The 15671-nt window shown below is 45.2% G+C and overlaps 1 protein-coding gene across 1 annotated transcript in view; it reads right to left on the bottom strand.

The window, feature by feature from the left end:
* Positions 1 to 12809, bottom strand: part of RAB8B (RAB8B, member RAS oncogene family) — a 42815-nt gene extending 30006 nt beyond the window's left edge. Inside the window, exon 1 of the mRNA XM_082198151.1 lies at positions 12623 to 12809. Within this exon, the coding sequence (XP_082054277.1) occupies positions 12623 to 12746 (124 nt within the window). The 5' untranslated portion in view covers positions 12747 to 12809. The remainder of the gene's footprint in view (positions 1 to 12622) is intronic.
* Positions 12810 to 15671: the final 2862 nt, after the last annotated feature.

The raw sequence follows: 15671 nt of genomic DNA, 5'->3' as shown, positions 1-15671 counted from the left end.
GTACAACGCCCCATTTCTCTCCTCAAAACCCCCGGGTTTGTCTCCCTCCCTCCTAAGACTCCTGAGTTTGTCCTGGGCGTATTCATCCTGCCCCGTTCCCTCTACCAGTTCCCTTTGCCCCACCAATGCCGCCCCACACACCCAGCGGTCCTCGGGAATGACATGGGTCTCTTCGGGTACACCCTCTCCCTCCAAATATTCAGGTTTGCGTGAGAGAGCGTCCGCCCTAACGTTCTCCGGGCCTGGTACGTAACAAATCTCAAAGTTAAATTTGGAGAACTCCTGGGCCCATCTCAACTGCCGTTGGTTGAGCACTCGCGCAGTTCTCCAATACTCTAGATTCTTATGGTCCGTGCACACTTGCACCTTCTGTTGTGCACCAATTAGTAGGTGCCTCCATCTCCGGAAGGCCTCATAAATTGCAAGAAGTTCCCGGTCGTACACCGTGTAGTTCCTCTCAGACTTGTTCAGCTTCCGCGAAAAGAAGGCACACGGTCGCCACTCAGACCCCTCCTTCCCCGGCTGCAGAAGAAGCACCGCCCCTATGGCTCTGTCCGACGCGTCTGTTTCGACCCTCAGCTTTTTTTGTAAATCCACATGTAGAAGTTGTTCGTCAGAGGCGAAGGCCCTTTTCAGTTCCTCAAACGCTCGCTCCGCCTCCCCCGTCCAAACAAACTTCTTTTTGCTGCTGAGACAGTCCGTGATGGGCGCCGTCAGGTGGGCGAAGTTGCGGATGAACTTACGATAAAAGTTTCCAAACCCTAGGAACCTCTGCACATCCTTCTTGGTCTTGGGTGTTTTCCATTCCAGCACCGCTTGAACCTTGCCGGGGTCCATGGCCAACCCCTTATCTGACAAGCGGTACCCCAGGAATTCCACCTCCTTGGTATGAAACTGACACTTCTCCAGTTTCACCCACAGTCTGTTGGCTTGCAGCCTGCTCAACACTTCTCTGACGTCTCTCACATGTTGCTCCTCATTCTCCGAATACACCAACACGTCATCTAAGAAGGCCACGCAATTCTTGTAGAGCAAAGGCCCCAGTACGTGGTTCATGAAAGCTTGAAAACACGCGGAGCCTGTTTGTAATCCAAAAGGCATAACTAAGTATTCAAATGCCCCCAAAGGGGTGAACATGGTGGTCTTCCATTCATCCCCTTTCCTTATACGTATCAGGTTGTACGCCCCCCTTAGGTCCAGCTTTGTAAAAATCTTTCCCTTCCGCACCCTGGTCAAAATATCATCAATCCTGGGCATAGGAAAAGCCGCCGGCTCTGTCACTGCATTTAGGGCCCGAAAGTCACATACCAGCCTCGGCTTGTCCGTTTTTTTTTTGTCCACAAAAAACACTGGGCTACCCCCCGCTGCCTTGGACTCTCTGATGAAGCCCCTCTTCAGGTTCTTGTCAATGAACGCTCGCAACTCCTGCATTTCCCTGTCTGACATGGCATACAACTTGCCTACAGGAAGCTGTGCTCCAGGGAGTAAATTGATCTGGCAATCAAAGGGTCTATGCGGAGGTAGTTGGTCAGCTTCCTTCTCGCTGAACACGTCGCTGAGATCAGCATACTGTGGTGGCACCTTCCCCTTCTCCACTACTTCAGTCCCTGCCAGGGTGGCTTGGGCCCCTGCTGACCCCTTTTCCCCCCTGCAGTGTTCTAAGCAATGTGCGGAACCGAAGGAAACCACTCTTTGATGCCAGCCCACCAGCGGATCATGTAGGGCTAGCCAGCTCATTCCCAAAATAATGGGAGCACCTCCCAAGGTGGCCACATTAAACGCTATCAGTTCTGTGTGCCTTGCCACCCTCATTATCATTGGGATGGTCTGCAAGCTGACTCCTCCTCCCAACAGTTCCCTGCCATCGATCGTGGTCACCTGCAGGGGGTTGCTTAAAGGGATAGTCTGTATCTGGTGTTCAGCAGCAAACTCCTTGCTCATAAAATTGCAGGAGCTGCCTGAGTCCAACAGTGCCTTTATTTTTAGGGGGTGTCCATTTTGCAGCTCTAGCGACACTTCAATCACTAGAGCCGGTCGAGGAGCTTCTGGCACTGGCACTTGGGGAAGGGGCACTTTCACTGCTCTTTGGCCTGGCTGCAGTGCCCTGATGGCAACCAGGCGTTGGCTTTTACCTGCTCCGTTTCTCCCTGCTCCTCCCCCTCAACAGCCCCCACCATTCCTTGCCATTCCTTCCTCTGGGGGCAGACTCTGGCAAAGTGGCCTGGCTGTTGGCAGAGATAGCATTTCCGGGCTCCCTTTCCCTCCTTCTTCGCCCCCTCACTGGGCTTTGAAACTGCGCGCGCGCGGGCTGTTCCGATTTCCATCGGCTCTGCCGGCGGGAAAGCTGGCTCAGGAATGTCTGGAATGCGTAACTCCTTCCAACGTTCCCCTCTCCCTTCCCGCCTCTCCAAGGCTCTTGCCTCCTGGCGCGCTCCAATGGTCAGCGCAGATTTGGTCAGCTGATCCATAGACACCGCCCTGGGGCTCCTGGCCAGCTCGTCTTTCACAGCTGAAGAAAGACCTTCTTCAAATAGCATCTGAATGGGTGCTGCCGATAAATCCCACCCCAATCTGTGAATCAGCATGGTAAATTCAGTCCAGTACTCACGGACAGATCTGCTTCCCTGCTTGCAAGCCATTAACTGTCTGCGCACCACCCCTTCCTCAATGTCGCTGGAAAACATGATATCCATTGCACGAAAAAATTTCATAGTGTCCTTTAGGATATCGTTGTGCGTTGCCATCAGGGGTCGAACCCAGTCTCGCGCGCCCTTCTCAAGATGCCCAATTACAAAAGCAACTCGAGATTCCTCATCAGGGAACTCATCAAACTGGACATTCAGGGCATATTGCATTTCAGTCCTAAAGGCATGGTAATCCTTGGGGTCCCCCCCAAACTTCTGCACCCATCCTGGTACCTTTCTGGGGAACTGAGTGGTTCTCCCCTTCTTGTCTGCATCTTGAGCCCTCCTCTCCTCGAGCCTCGCCGTCTGCAGCGCCAGTTGGACCTCCAATGCTCGGCATCTTTCTTCCAAGCTTGGATCAGCTCCTCCCCCTGCTCCTCCGGCTCCGGCTGGGTCGCTCATGATGCTTTCTCCTGCACAGGCAGCGTACAGAGACTGTCGGACTGCTATCAGGGGATGATTAGCTGCTTGTGCTTAAAATGGTGCCCCTTCAGAGTTTGTGCGGCCCCACAAACCTCTGTGTGTGACAGAGCTCCTCAGACATGTCTGCTCTAGTCACTGTTAGAGTCCGACAGTGGCTGTTTGCGGAAACGCCTCCAACAAAGAAGTTCCTTAACGGAAACACGTCTCCTGGACTCACGACGTGACAGCTTCCGACGAAGCATGGGTCTCCCTGCAATTGCTTCTGACACCTCCCCACTATTTTCACTGGACGTGTCTCTCACCCCTTTCTCCCCCCTGCTTCCTGCCTGCGCTGCTGCATCTCTCTCAGTATCCCTGAGATCCTCCTCCAGAGACCCCGCGCTCCCCCTGCTGGTCCCTGCTTTGGCTGTTGAGTCTCTCCCAGTCTCTGGGAGCCCTATCACCTCCTTTCCCTCTGATGTCAGTTCCCTGACATCATCCTCAGAATTGTCCCAGTGGCATGTTGTTCCTGGCATGGCACTCACAAATATAAAGTACTTTTCTTTTTAAAGTTCTCCACAGCACAGCAAATCCAAGCCAACAAGCAGCTGTAATAAGGCAATATTTATGCACCACCCCACCTTTAATGTTAATCTAGTCAGACAAAAGGAGAAAGGGAAGCAGAGAAGAAAATCTTTCTCCCTTTTCTTTAGCACACTTGTTTTCTTTAGCTCACTTGTTTTCCTTCCCCAACTAAAATGTTCTAAAGTGCACCTAAAAACCAAATCACACCACAAGTGAGAATGCAAACAAATGTCAACTCAGTTAACATTAATGTGCCCCAAACAAATAGCAAAACATGGCTTAAAAAGATACCCTTTAGGTCGGAAATTATGTTCACAGTTTATCAAACTGCAAACCTGCTAGCATCTCTCAGGAAGCCAGACATTAAAGTTCAGTTCAATATAGACAAGTGTATATTGCAGTTATACAATGGTAAACCACTGGAAACTGCAAACCTTACATTCAGAGGTTACCTTCAGCTAGAGGCAAAGCATTCCTTGTCCGCACAGAAGCCACACACAGAAGTAATGCAAAGCAAAATCATTCCCAGGTACAGTTCCTAACGTATGTCCCTTTTTAAGGGTTGAAAGAAATTGATGAGAAGCAAATAACTGGGAGGTTGGATAGTCCTGTGTAAGAGTCTTCAAGACTTAATATACATTTTGTTGCAAACACTGCATATGCTAAGGAGTCTTGATGTTAGGAAAGTTATTTACGTAACTACAGAATTCCATAGATAATGGTGAACTGGAGAATGCTATCTGCTAGTCCCCAAGAAACAGAAGTCTGCCTGCAATCAGAGGTTGATCTAAAGTTAGGGTAGGGTGCTTTGCTTTGAAAACTCAGCAAGGAGCTTCAGAAACACACGTTCAATCCACATCCAGCCATCAAATAACAATGTGTGCAAAATACTTATTTTGAAGAACACAAAGGCATCAAGGTATGGTAGCTGTTTTTCATCCAGCTCACAGTAAGTTCCTCAGAGCATATGCTATTCAGTCAGAAGTTGCACTCATTCCTAAAGTCATTAAGGGTTAATTGATATTTAAGCAAGACATTTGTCTCCATGTCAGTCAAATGAGACAGCAGCATATAAGAAAGCTCCATCTGCCAATTGTGAATTGGGATGATGCCTTCAGACATCTGTCATGTGGAGAGACAAAAGGTGCAGATGCTTCTCCCATTCAACCCAAGCCATTTCACCAAAAGACCTGTCAACACACATAAAAGGGAAGAGTTGCAATGTTCACATTTCAATAGCACAGAAGCATTGCATCTATAAGCAAAACATGGAAGCCGTTTTAAACTAGCATTTTAACATGGCTGTGGAATGGTAAGCTATTTAAGGTGAATACAATACTCTACTACAGAAAGCCAAGATAGGCCAATGCAAACCAAGTGGCCTAGCCTGCCCCTCCTCCCACTTCCCACCCCAGGCCTGGCACAGAATGCTTGGAAGCTTGGTGTGAAATGGATAAAAACTTGACACTCAGAACATTTTCTCTCAGAAATAATTAATTTTAAAGACAAAGTATTAAAATAATATTACCGAGCAAACATTCAAATGATACTAATGAGGATTTCTATAGGATTTGATTCAATTACTAAGCAAGCAACATCCTAAGGGCTATGTTGGAAATGTATTCCTAAATGTTGCACAACATCTTCAGGAATTTGATTCAAGAGCACAGTCTGGGAGTCTGCCAAATATCTTGTCTCTGTGACATGGTCATAAAGCCACCAAGCATCTCAAATGCCTCCATCTTCTGCACACAGAGAAAAACGGATGCATATTTGAATACACAACCACAGCAACAATCATGAAAAATAGTTGAGAAGCTTGTTTTAATTCATGAGTTTTCTAATTTATGAAGTCCTTCAAACTCAAACTGAAAGTTCAGAATCAGCAGTTGACAGATTTTTTTCATACAATTCCGAGAGGAAAAAGCTTGACTTATTAGATACGATGCTACAATACACCACCAAAGAGTTGTTGTAAGTTTAAATTAAGTATGACACTATCATACTAAACTGGAATTTCTAAAGCAAAGTCTCTCTATTACTACAGCTCTCCTTCATTTTATATTGTCTTCAAAAATACGAGGGGTTTTTGTTGTTGTTTATTAGAAGCTGATGCTCCAATGCAAAGGTTTATCTTAATCAAACAAACTAGAGACAGACAGAATGAAACCCAGAGGCAAAAAAACTCTGTAAAAAAATATTAATCTGTTCCAGTCATTTGACATACAAACAGCCTTTGTGGACACACTGCCAGATACTGATATCATCTTGGATAAGAATGTAAATATTCCAAAGTTTGTTTCATAGTCAGCAAGTTTCTGCATTGAATTTGAACTCCTCCCAGTGGATAAGAAAGCTAACCCACAAATTTGCTATGTTACTATTGCCAGCAGAAGAAATCCAACAATCTCTGGAGAGAACAACTCTCTCACTGGGTATTATAAAACCCAACACATTTAATCTCACAAACATCACATAGCAATAGATTAATTCAAGCCTAAGAACTATGATACCACAGTCAAACATGTGTGTCTCTGTACCCTGACTAGCAGATGAAAAGTATGTTTCTGAACAGTGGTGGCTGCGGAGGATCACAAGCTATTGGACCCATGTTCTGCTTATGCACTTCTCAAACACCATTTTGAAAATAGAATGATGGGCTATTTGGGCACATGTTCTGATTCAGAAGGTATCCTCTTATGTTCTATATATCATGCAGCAACAGTATTATTTGTTTCTTCACCCTAAGGTCCCAGGGCAGGTTACAACATTCAGATACCACATTGAAAACAGTTTGAAAGCACTTACAAAAATAAAAATATACTTCTATAAGAAGTATAATGAAGGTGCAATACACACCTTTGTGGGGAGGAAATTTTAAAGCTTAAAGGATGCCACAGAGAATGCCCTCTCCTGGGCTGCCACCACCCTGAGCCTCTAGGTGCAGAGGAACTACCAAGAAGACGCCCTTGAATTTTGAAGCTCAAAGCTAGCGTCTCATGCTCTTACAACCCTGCCTATTTCCCTTACATTTTATTAATCTGTAGCAATAATCTCCTTTTGTATCTCTGCAAATGGCTATGTTTATCGGAAACATAACTGAGTCAAGCACTCTGCAGTCAGGATTTTACAGCTTCCTTGAGTGGAAATTATTGCCATTACGCAGTTCTCCTCTAAAGAGGAAGTGAAACTTGACAGATCATGTACAGAGGCAGCTTGCTTAAGTCACTATATAATTGCATAAAATCTCTTGAAAGTTGATCAATGGTTTCCACCAAATAAGTATAATATGCAGGAGTCAATTCATACATTCAGTTGTAATTCATCAAGTACTGAGCAGTCAGTTGACTTACTCGCATGTGTACACTGTCTTTTAGGCTCCCAACAAAATTTTCTAAACAGCATACCAGTAGAGTTTGGGAATAGTCTGCATTCAGATAAATTAAGAAAAAGAACAACAAAATCTTAAGTGAAGTCCTTCTTAGCTGCCCGGGCATCTGGAACATTTCTAAAGGCAGCCTCATGCCACATTGACAATGCTGCCTTTAGTGCATAGAAAACTTACAAATCTAGACGTGATGGCAAATTTATCCAGGGAACCACTGACCTTCAATTAATAAATGTCTCAACTATTTTTGAAGACATTTAAAATATTTAGGTGGCATAGTAATGCTCTAAGATTATAGCCCTTGGAGGAATTTTCATATACAACACTAAAAATGCCTTGTAGTTTCTTTCCTGTCTATGCATGTGAGAATTCTATCTTATCTGAGAAAACCAGCTAAATAACCTATTTAAAATCAAATGCACATTTCAGCAATTGGAGGTGCTACTATCAAATTGATAGAGCAATCTCAAAGTGTTGGAGCTTCAAATGCCAATGTATCTTCCTATTCTGACAAAACAAACCAGCAGGGCCAAAAAACCACAGAGCCTCAGAACACAAGAAGACTCCAGCTTATGCTTGGTTTCTTACAGCTAGTTAGTGCTTAATAAGACACCCAGCTTGAGCAGTTTTTCTTGTGGTTTCTTCCATTTCCTGACCATTTTAGTACACTCAGCATTCAAAAACTTTAGTTAGCAAACAGTTACTATGACAGTTCCCTGAAAAACAAAAGAACACCCTTCCTCGAATCAACTGTTTCCCCACAGGGAGCTCAGCTAAGGAAGGCTTGTTTAGGGTGCCATTATTCACTCAATGAGTGAATGTCATGTCTCTTCTGTGGTAGCAGAATCTTTTGGGAATTTCAACCCTAGGAATGGGCCCATTGAAAGTAAAAACCTTTCATCTGGAGAACACAGTAGTTAGAGCAGGCCAGTGGCCCATCTATTCCAACATCCTGTTCTCACAATGGTCATCCAGATGCCCAATATGAGAAGCCCGTAAGCAGAAACAGAGCACTAAAGCACTCTTTTCCTTGTGATTGCCAGCAACTGGGATTCAGAGATATACTTCCTTCAACAGTAGCTAGTAGTCATTGGTAGCACTATCCTCCATGAATCTGTATACTGTAATCCTATTTTAAAGCCATCCAAGTTGATCGCCATTGTGACATACTGTGGGAGCAAACTCCAAAAGTGCCATAGCTTAGAGGTAGAGCACATATTCTGTATACAAAAGATCTGAAATTCAATTCCTGGCATCTCCAGGTAGAGCTAAAACGGGCTCCCATCTGAAAATCTGGAAAACTGCTGCATGAGCTCAATGGTCTTCTTGGTATAAGGCAGCTTCCTATAAACGACCATGGCTGGGCTGTCTCAGAGTAGCCAATGTTGAGCCACCAGATATTACTGGAACTACAGCCATGCTGGCTGGGGCTGTTGAGAATTGCAGTCCAGGACCAGCAACATCTAGAGAGCACAACCTTGGGCATTCCTGGTCCCAATAATGTGGTCTTGATGTCTTGCCTGCTTGTGATTTAATTGTCTACTGTTTGGCATAACTGTTTGTAATGTTGCTTTTAAAAAGTATTTCAAAAAACACCTGTAAAATGCCCTTGCACTGAATGAGACACCTGAAGGCCGCCCTGTTGACTTCTTAGCAGCTACTCAAACAGTGAAATGAAAATAGTGCAAGTTACAACCAAGTCCTACAGGTTGTTCAGAGATTGATTAAGACTGTTCCTACTCCCTTATCACTTATGGTAATCTATTACCTCTGGTCATGAAAATGCTCTGGCATTACAGCAGTTTTCTTTGTTTAAATGCTCTGATGTATCTGCTTTAAAGCAGGGTACAAACCAGCATTTTTAATATTGTATAAACAGCAAAAGAAATACAGTGGTACCTTGGGTTAAGAACTTAATTCGTTCCGGAAGTCCATTCTTAACCTGAAACTGTTCTTAACCTGAAGCACCACTTTAACGAATGAGGCCTCCCGCTGCCGCCAGAGCACGATTTCTGTTCTCATCCTGAAGCAAAGTTCTTAACCCGAGGTACTATTTCTGGGTTAGCAGAGTCTGTAACCTGAAGCGTCTGTAACCTGAGGTACCACTGTAATAATACCTTAATGAAAAAGTGTTACTCTATTCTAACTTTTCAAACAATAGATTACAAGCACCACTATGTCCTGTGCCTCAAACAGCTGGGCACAGTTACAGTCTAATTTTGCGGCCATGGGGATGCCCTGGAGAACTTGAAAGAGATTCAAATTTGTGACAAGGCCTTTGAGAATGTGTTCCACTCCCAGGGCAATAACTGCTCTGCCATCATGGAGAATATACATCTCAGAAGGAGGACATCACTCCAAGTAAGAAAAAAATTATTCACTTGGATAGACCCATTCTGGAAAGTGACCAGTGTAAAATCAGTTTTTTTAAAAAGGATCCAAGCTGATTAGCTTAACATCAGTTCTAGGTAAATTGTTAAATATAAAATTTACGAAGCATAAGAACAAGTCTTTCATCAATATGGCTTCAGCAAAGGTAAGTCCTGTCTCATTAACATTTCAGAGTGAGAAGAAGCATGTGAATGGAAGCAATCCCCATATGGATCAATAACTTTTAATAACAGGAACCAAAGAGTAATAATAAATGTGCAACTCTCACATGGAGGGATGCAAGGTGTAGAGTCACCAAAGGATATTTGGCAGGATCAATACAATTTTAAAATTCATAAATGACCTATAGTGTCATTGTGTAAAGGGCTCCAAAAGGAACTCTCCAATTTTGGGAAAACGGGAAACAAAATGCCAATTGTAACTCAAGCTAAATAAGTCAAAAGTGATGTATACTGGGGTGGGGGGAATCAAAATCTGAATTTTACATGCATGCAGCAGTAAGCTAAACTGTGAATTAATGTGAATGAGCATAAGACTGAGGTCACTGCACTCCTCGCATGCTCCTGCTGTCATCATGATACCCAAGGCTATTCCATGGTTTGGCTTAGTGTTATATACAAACCCTGAATCATGGTTTGTCTCAGTCCAGACAAACCACAAGCATAATGAAGGTTTGTTCTCAGCTTACCGCTTGCGGTTTCTCTGGGTGAGACAATCCACAAGCCCAGTTTCAGATGTAATGTTAAGATGAACCATGGCTTAGTCCTAGGTAGCGGGGCAGAAGGAGGAGAAGTATTGGGACCACAGTCTTTGCTTCAGGAACCTGCACAATTGCTTGTTTGCACTACACTGTCATGTGCAGCAGCTGCAAAAAGGGCAAATTCCATGCTGGGAATCACTACAAAAGAAATTGAATATAATACTGTCAATATTGTAAAGTCTTTATACAAATATTATGATGCAACCCTACTTGGAATATTGTATACAGTCCTGGTTGCAGTACAGTGGTACCTCTAGTTGCAGACATGATCCATTCTGGCGTGTCGTTTGCACCCCAAAAAGTCCACTAGAGAGGTGCTTCTGTGCAAGCATGGAGCACAATAGAGCGCTTCTGCTCATGCACAAAGCGCACAAAACACTTCTGCGTGTGCAGCGAAACCCGGAAGTATACACTTCCAGGTTCGCAAGCCGAAAAGACGCAACATGAACCTAACGCAACACGAGGTATGACTAAATAAAAAAATACATTGTAGAGCTGGAAAAGGGCAAACAAAATGTTTAGGGGGCTGGGACTATTTCCCCATAAGGACAGGTTACAACATTTGGAACTTTGTTGTTTATAAAAATAAAAAAGGCAAGTAAGAGAAATCATAGTAGAGGTATATCAAATTATACATAGTGTGAAGAGTTTTGCTTTTTCTCTCCCTCTCTCATAATACTATGTTGTCTTCAGGTCCTGCTTGTGAGTTTCCCTTAGGAAGTAGATGACGGACAATATGAACCTTTGCTTTAATCTAGCAGAACTCTACTTCTCTTTTGTTCTTAGTACCTAGCCCTATGCTTATGGTCAGGCCAGACAGGAACTATGCCTGCCCCTGGTGTTAGACAGGCTTTAAAAATATAAATTTTTCTCTTTGATTCCTCACACCTTATGTGGGAGACAGGAAGTTTCATGTTACCCACTCTGAACTATCAGAATAAGGCAGGCCTACAAAATGTTTAACCTGCCAATCTGTCATAGTAGCCATTCAAGAAGGTCTGTCAAGGGCTCAGTCAACTCCCTTTTTTGGTTACAGCCTGACAGCATAGTATTAAGCAGGTAGTTGAACACACTATTTAGCTAGTGAGCTACAGGTGTTTTTTAAAAAAGGAAACAAGACTCAAAACTTGGCCATATAATGTATTCTAAATCAGACTCAGAAGTCACCTAGATGTTACAAGTTTCTATGAGACGTAGCCAATGTGATGTCCTCCAGATATTGTTGGACTTCAACTCCCATCAGCCCCAACTAGCATTGCCTACAATATCTGGAGGGCACCATGCTTGCTACCTGCATCAATGCACAAGTGTTTCAAGTGTTGCAGCAAGAGGGAGCAGACAGAACAAATTAACTTGTGAAGCTGGACTTGAGCATATAAGACACCTATCAATATGGGCATCCTGCGAGATAGCACATAAAGGATACAGTGGTACCTCTGGTTATGTACTTAATTCGTTCCGGAGGTCCGTTCTTAACCTAAAACTATTCTTAACCTGAAGCACCACTTTAGCTAATGGGGCCTCCCGCTGCTGCTGCGCCACAGGAGCACGATTTCTGTTCTCATCCTGAAGCAAAGTTCTTAACCCGAGGTACTATTTCTGGGTTAACGGAGTCTGCGTCTTAACAGAAGTGACAAATCCCTCCCTGTGTCCTCAAACAAGTGTCTATTCCAACCCTCCGCCCCGCCCAACAGGGGCCAAGATGACATTTGATGATGGCGACATTTCTAGGCGTGTCAAACGGGTTAAGAGATGCACTCCCAAGAGTGTCAAAAGGGTGGCGGGGTCGTCGGAAAGTGCGCTTTCCAAGGCAGCCGAAAGCGGGTTAGCCTAACGGACCTGTTTCTCTCCAGGGCAGGGAGGTGGGCGTCCGCGCAGGCGTCTTCGGGGGGCGGGAAGGGGCCACCCACAGACCTCCAGTTCTGAGAAAAGAGCATCCCCGCCTAAAAGGCGCTCTCCGCCCTCCAGCACAAATCCCCACAACAAAGCGGCGAAGGGGGGGGGGGCGGCAGAAGAGCGGAGAGGAAGAGGAGACACCCGCGTCACGGGCCGGAGACTCGCGCAGGGCCCGCTCCTCTCACGCCCCCCGCGCCGGATCAAGGCCTCCGCGGCCCCGCCGAAGCCCCACCGCGACATAACGGGGACCGGGAAGGACGTCGCGCGAAGAAACCCCCACAATTCTCCCCTCAAAAAACGGTCTGAGGGACAAGGCGGGGCGCGAGAGAGGAAGGGAAATGGAAACGGAAACCGGCTCGCTCGCGGCGACGCCCGTGGCCCCCGAGGACCCAGCCGGCCGCCCCCCCCCAGGCGCCCGGGGGCCGGGCCTGCGCTCCGTGAGGCGAGGAAGCCGCCCCCCGCCCGAGGCGCCTGCCTGAGGAAGCGCCCCTCCGAGGGAGGCCGAGGCCGCCTCACCGATGGTGGAGATGAAGGTGGTGTTGAAGGCGTCCTCGCTGAAGCGGAAGAGCAGGCAGGTCTTGCCCACGCCGGAGTCGCCGATGAGGAGCAGCTTGAAGAGATAGTCGTAGGTCTTCGCCATCTTCGCTCCGACTGGCGGCCGGGAGCCGGAGGGGAGGGGGAACTAGCAGGAGGGAGGGGAACAGGAAGGGGCGGCGCGGCGAGGCCAGCGGCGCGCGCGACGGCGGAAGCCCCGCCTTCTCGCTCCCTCCCCCCTTCGCCGCCCGCGCAATGGCCTCTGGGAGTCGTGGTTTTTTCTGCGGGACTTTTCCAGTTTTTCTTGTAGGAAGCGACCGCGATCGTCCCTGTCGGCCCCGTCGAAATCCCAGCCTCCAAAGCGGGAGGGAGGAGGCCTGGACCGGATGGACGGCGGCCAGTGCTGGGGATTGGTACTACTGAAGCCATACTATTATGTACATATTATTTAGTAATATAGTACAAAGTCAGAAATGGCAACAAACTGCTAATTGCTGAATAGTTGTCCAGTTATATTTTGGAGGGGGGATAATAATTAATAAAGACATATTATTAAAAAAAGTTTATAATTCAAATAATTTTGATCTGCGTTGTCATTGCACTGTTGTGGTTAGATTTGTTTCCTGTGTGACATTTCGAGTGCAATGTATTCATTTATTTAAAATGTTTTAAAAACAATAATAATTAAAAAGCAAGCCCCCAAAGTGGCTCTCAGAGTGGTATAAAAAGAAAAGGAGTCCCTGTCTTCACACTAATGATCTAAAAGACATAGTAGAAGAAAAATTGATTGGAAGGGAGGAGGAGAAAAAGCAAACTCAGTCACTGTTTCTTACTTACATGAGTCTTAGTAGTGCCACTTAGAAAAGAAAACATTTGCCCAAGAGAAAGAGCCAAGAGTTGTTGGTTTTGACTTTCTGCCAAGAGTTGTGCAGACGGAGACCCTTTCCTCACCTTCAGCCTGATATAATGGCCCATTTAAATATAGATTTAAAAATTATTACTACATATTACTATTATAATTTTTCGAACCCTCAGCTCAACACCCTGTGCAAGGGAACTGTCCACCCAGGGGTCAGCAATCTTTTTCAGCCATGGGCCAGTCCACCGTCCCTCAGACCATGTGGTGGACTGGACTACGGTATATTTCAGGGGGGGGGGGGTTTAACAAATTCCTATGCCCCACAAATAACCCAGAGATGCATTTTAAATAAAAGCACACATTCTACTTCTGTAAAAACACGCTGATTCCTGGACCGTCCACAAGCTGGATTGAGAAGGCGATTCGGCCGCATCTGGCCCACGGGCCTTAGGTTGCGTACCCCTGGTCCACACCACCCTAAATCCGGTGCTGATGCTGTGGTATACAAATAAACTTAGTGTTGAATTCAACTAACGTTTACTTAGTCCCACAGATACTAATATAACTTAATCACTGACATTAATTTCAGTGGTTCAGCAGAGTAAAAGTTATTCAAATATAATTCATTATAATACATTTGTTTTTAGATTTTCTAAGAGACAGTACACAATTAAAATACAAAAACCCAACTTTTAGAAAAGATCTGAAGGCAGTCCTGTATCCAGAGGTTTTTGATGTTTTATTTGTTTTAAATGTGTTGGAAGCTGCCTAGAGTGGCTGCGGTGACCCAGCCAGAAGAGAAGGGAATAATAATAATAATAATAATAATAATAATAATAATAATAATAATAATAAACAAATACTTATTTCAACACTTTTATAAACTGATTCACACCATGGTTTCTGTGGTTTTTGTGCAATGAAGTTACAAAAGATATAGAAAATATATAATCAATTTAAATTAGCCATAAAACCAGAAAATGACTTTGAAACATGTCTCTCTACAAAGTCCATGAGTTTCTGGTAGTTTCTCATCCATGTCCCTTCCGTTGATAAAAGACCTAAACTTTTGCCCCACACCTTCAGATTTCTCTCTGTTGTCTTTTCTGCTTTCTTCAGTGGCATTGTTGATTTTTCAAGGAATGCAATGTTCCAAGAATGTCAGCACCAAAGATCTGTGGGGACGATGTCTGTGCACTTCCCACAGAATCATAGCATTTTCAAAGTTTGGTTGGCTTTACAGCACCACAGCACCTACACATATGCTCCAACATTTCTCCAATTACTGAGCTCCTGTTGCTCGGTCCCAGCTCCTGCCAACCTAGCAGTTCAAAAGCACATCGAAGTGCAAGTAGATAAATAGGTACCGCTCCGGCGGGAAAGTAAACGGCATTTCCGTGCGCTGCTCTGGTTCGCCAGAAGCGACTTAGTCATGCTGGCCACAAGACCTGGAAAAACTGCAGACAAACGTCGGCTCCCTCGGCGAGTAAAATGAGATGAGCATCGCAACCCCAGAGTTGTTCACGACTGGACTTAACTGTCAGGGGTCTTTTACCTTTACCTTTTATTCCATAACAACAACTTTATTATTTATACCACCCACATGACTGTGTTGCCCCAGGCACTCTGAGTGGCTTCCAACATACTGTATATAAAAACATAATAAAGCATTACAAAAAGCATTACAGGGCTTCCTTCAGATGTCTTATAGCTATTTATCCCCTTGGCTCGGGGGTTGCATAACTCCATACCCTCCAAAATTTCTCCAATGAAAATAGGGACGTCCTAAGGAAAAGCCCTGCTTCTTGGGAGAAAAGCAATGACAAACCTAGATAGCATCTTAAAAAGCAGAGACATCACCTTGCCAACAAAGGTCTGTATAGTTAAAGCCATGGTTTTCCCAGTAGTGATGTATGGAAGTGAGAGCTGGACCATAAAGAAGGCTGATCAGCGAAGAATTGATGCTTTTGAATTCTGGTGCTGGAGGAGACTCTTGAGAGTCCCATGGACTGCAAGAAGATCAAACCTCTCCATTCTGAAGGAAATCAGCCCTGAGTGCTCTCTGGAAGGACAGATCGTGAAGCTGAAGCTCCAAGACTTTGGCCACCTCATGAGAAGACTCCCTGGAAAAGACCCTGATGTTGGGAAAGATGGAGGGCACAAGGAGAAGGG

Source organism: Podarcis vaucheri, assembly GCF_965113315.1.
Source record: "Podarcis vaucheri genome assembly, chromosome: 14".
NCBI classification, from domain to species: Eukaryota; Metazoa; Chordata; class Lepidosauria; order Squamata; family Lacertidae; genus Podarcis; species Podarcis vaucheri.
Note: the sequence above shows the minus strand (reverse complement) of the source record. Positions and strands in the feature narration are given on the sequence as shown.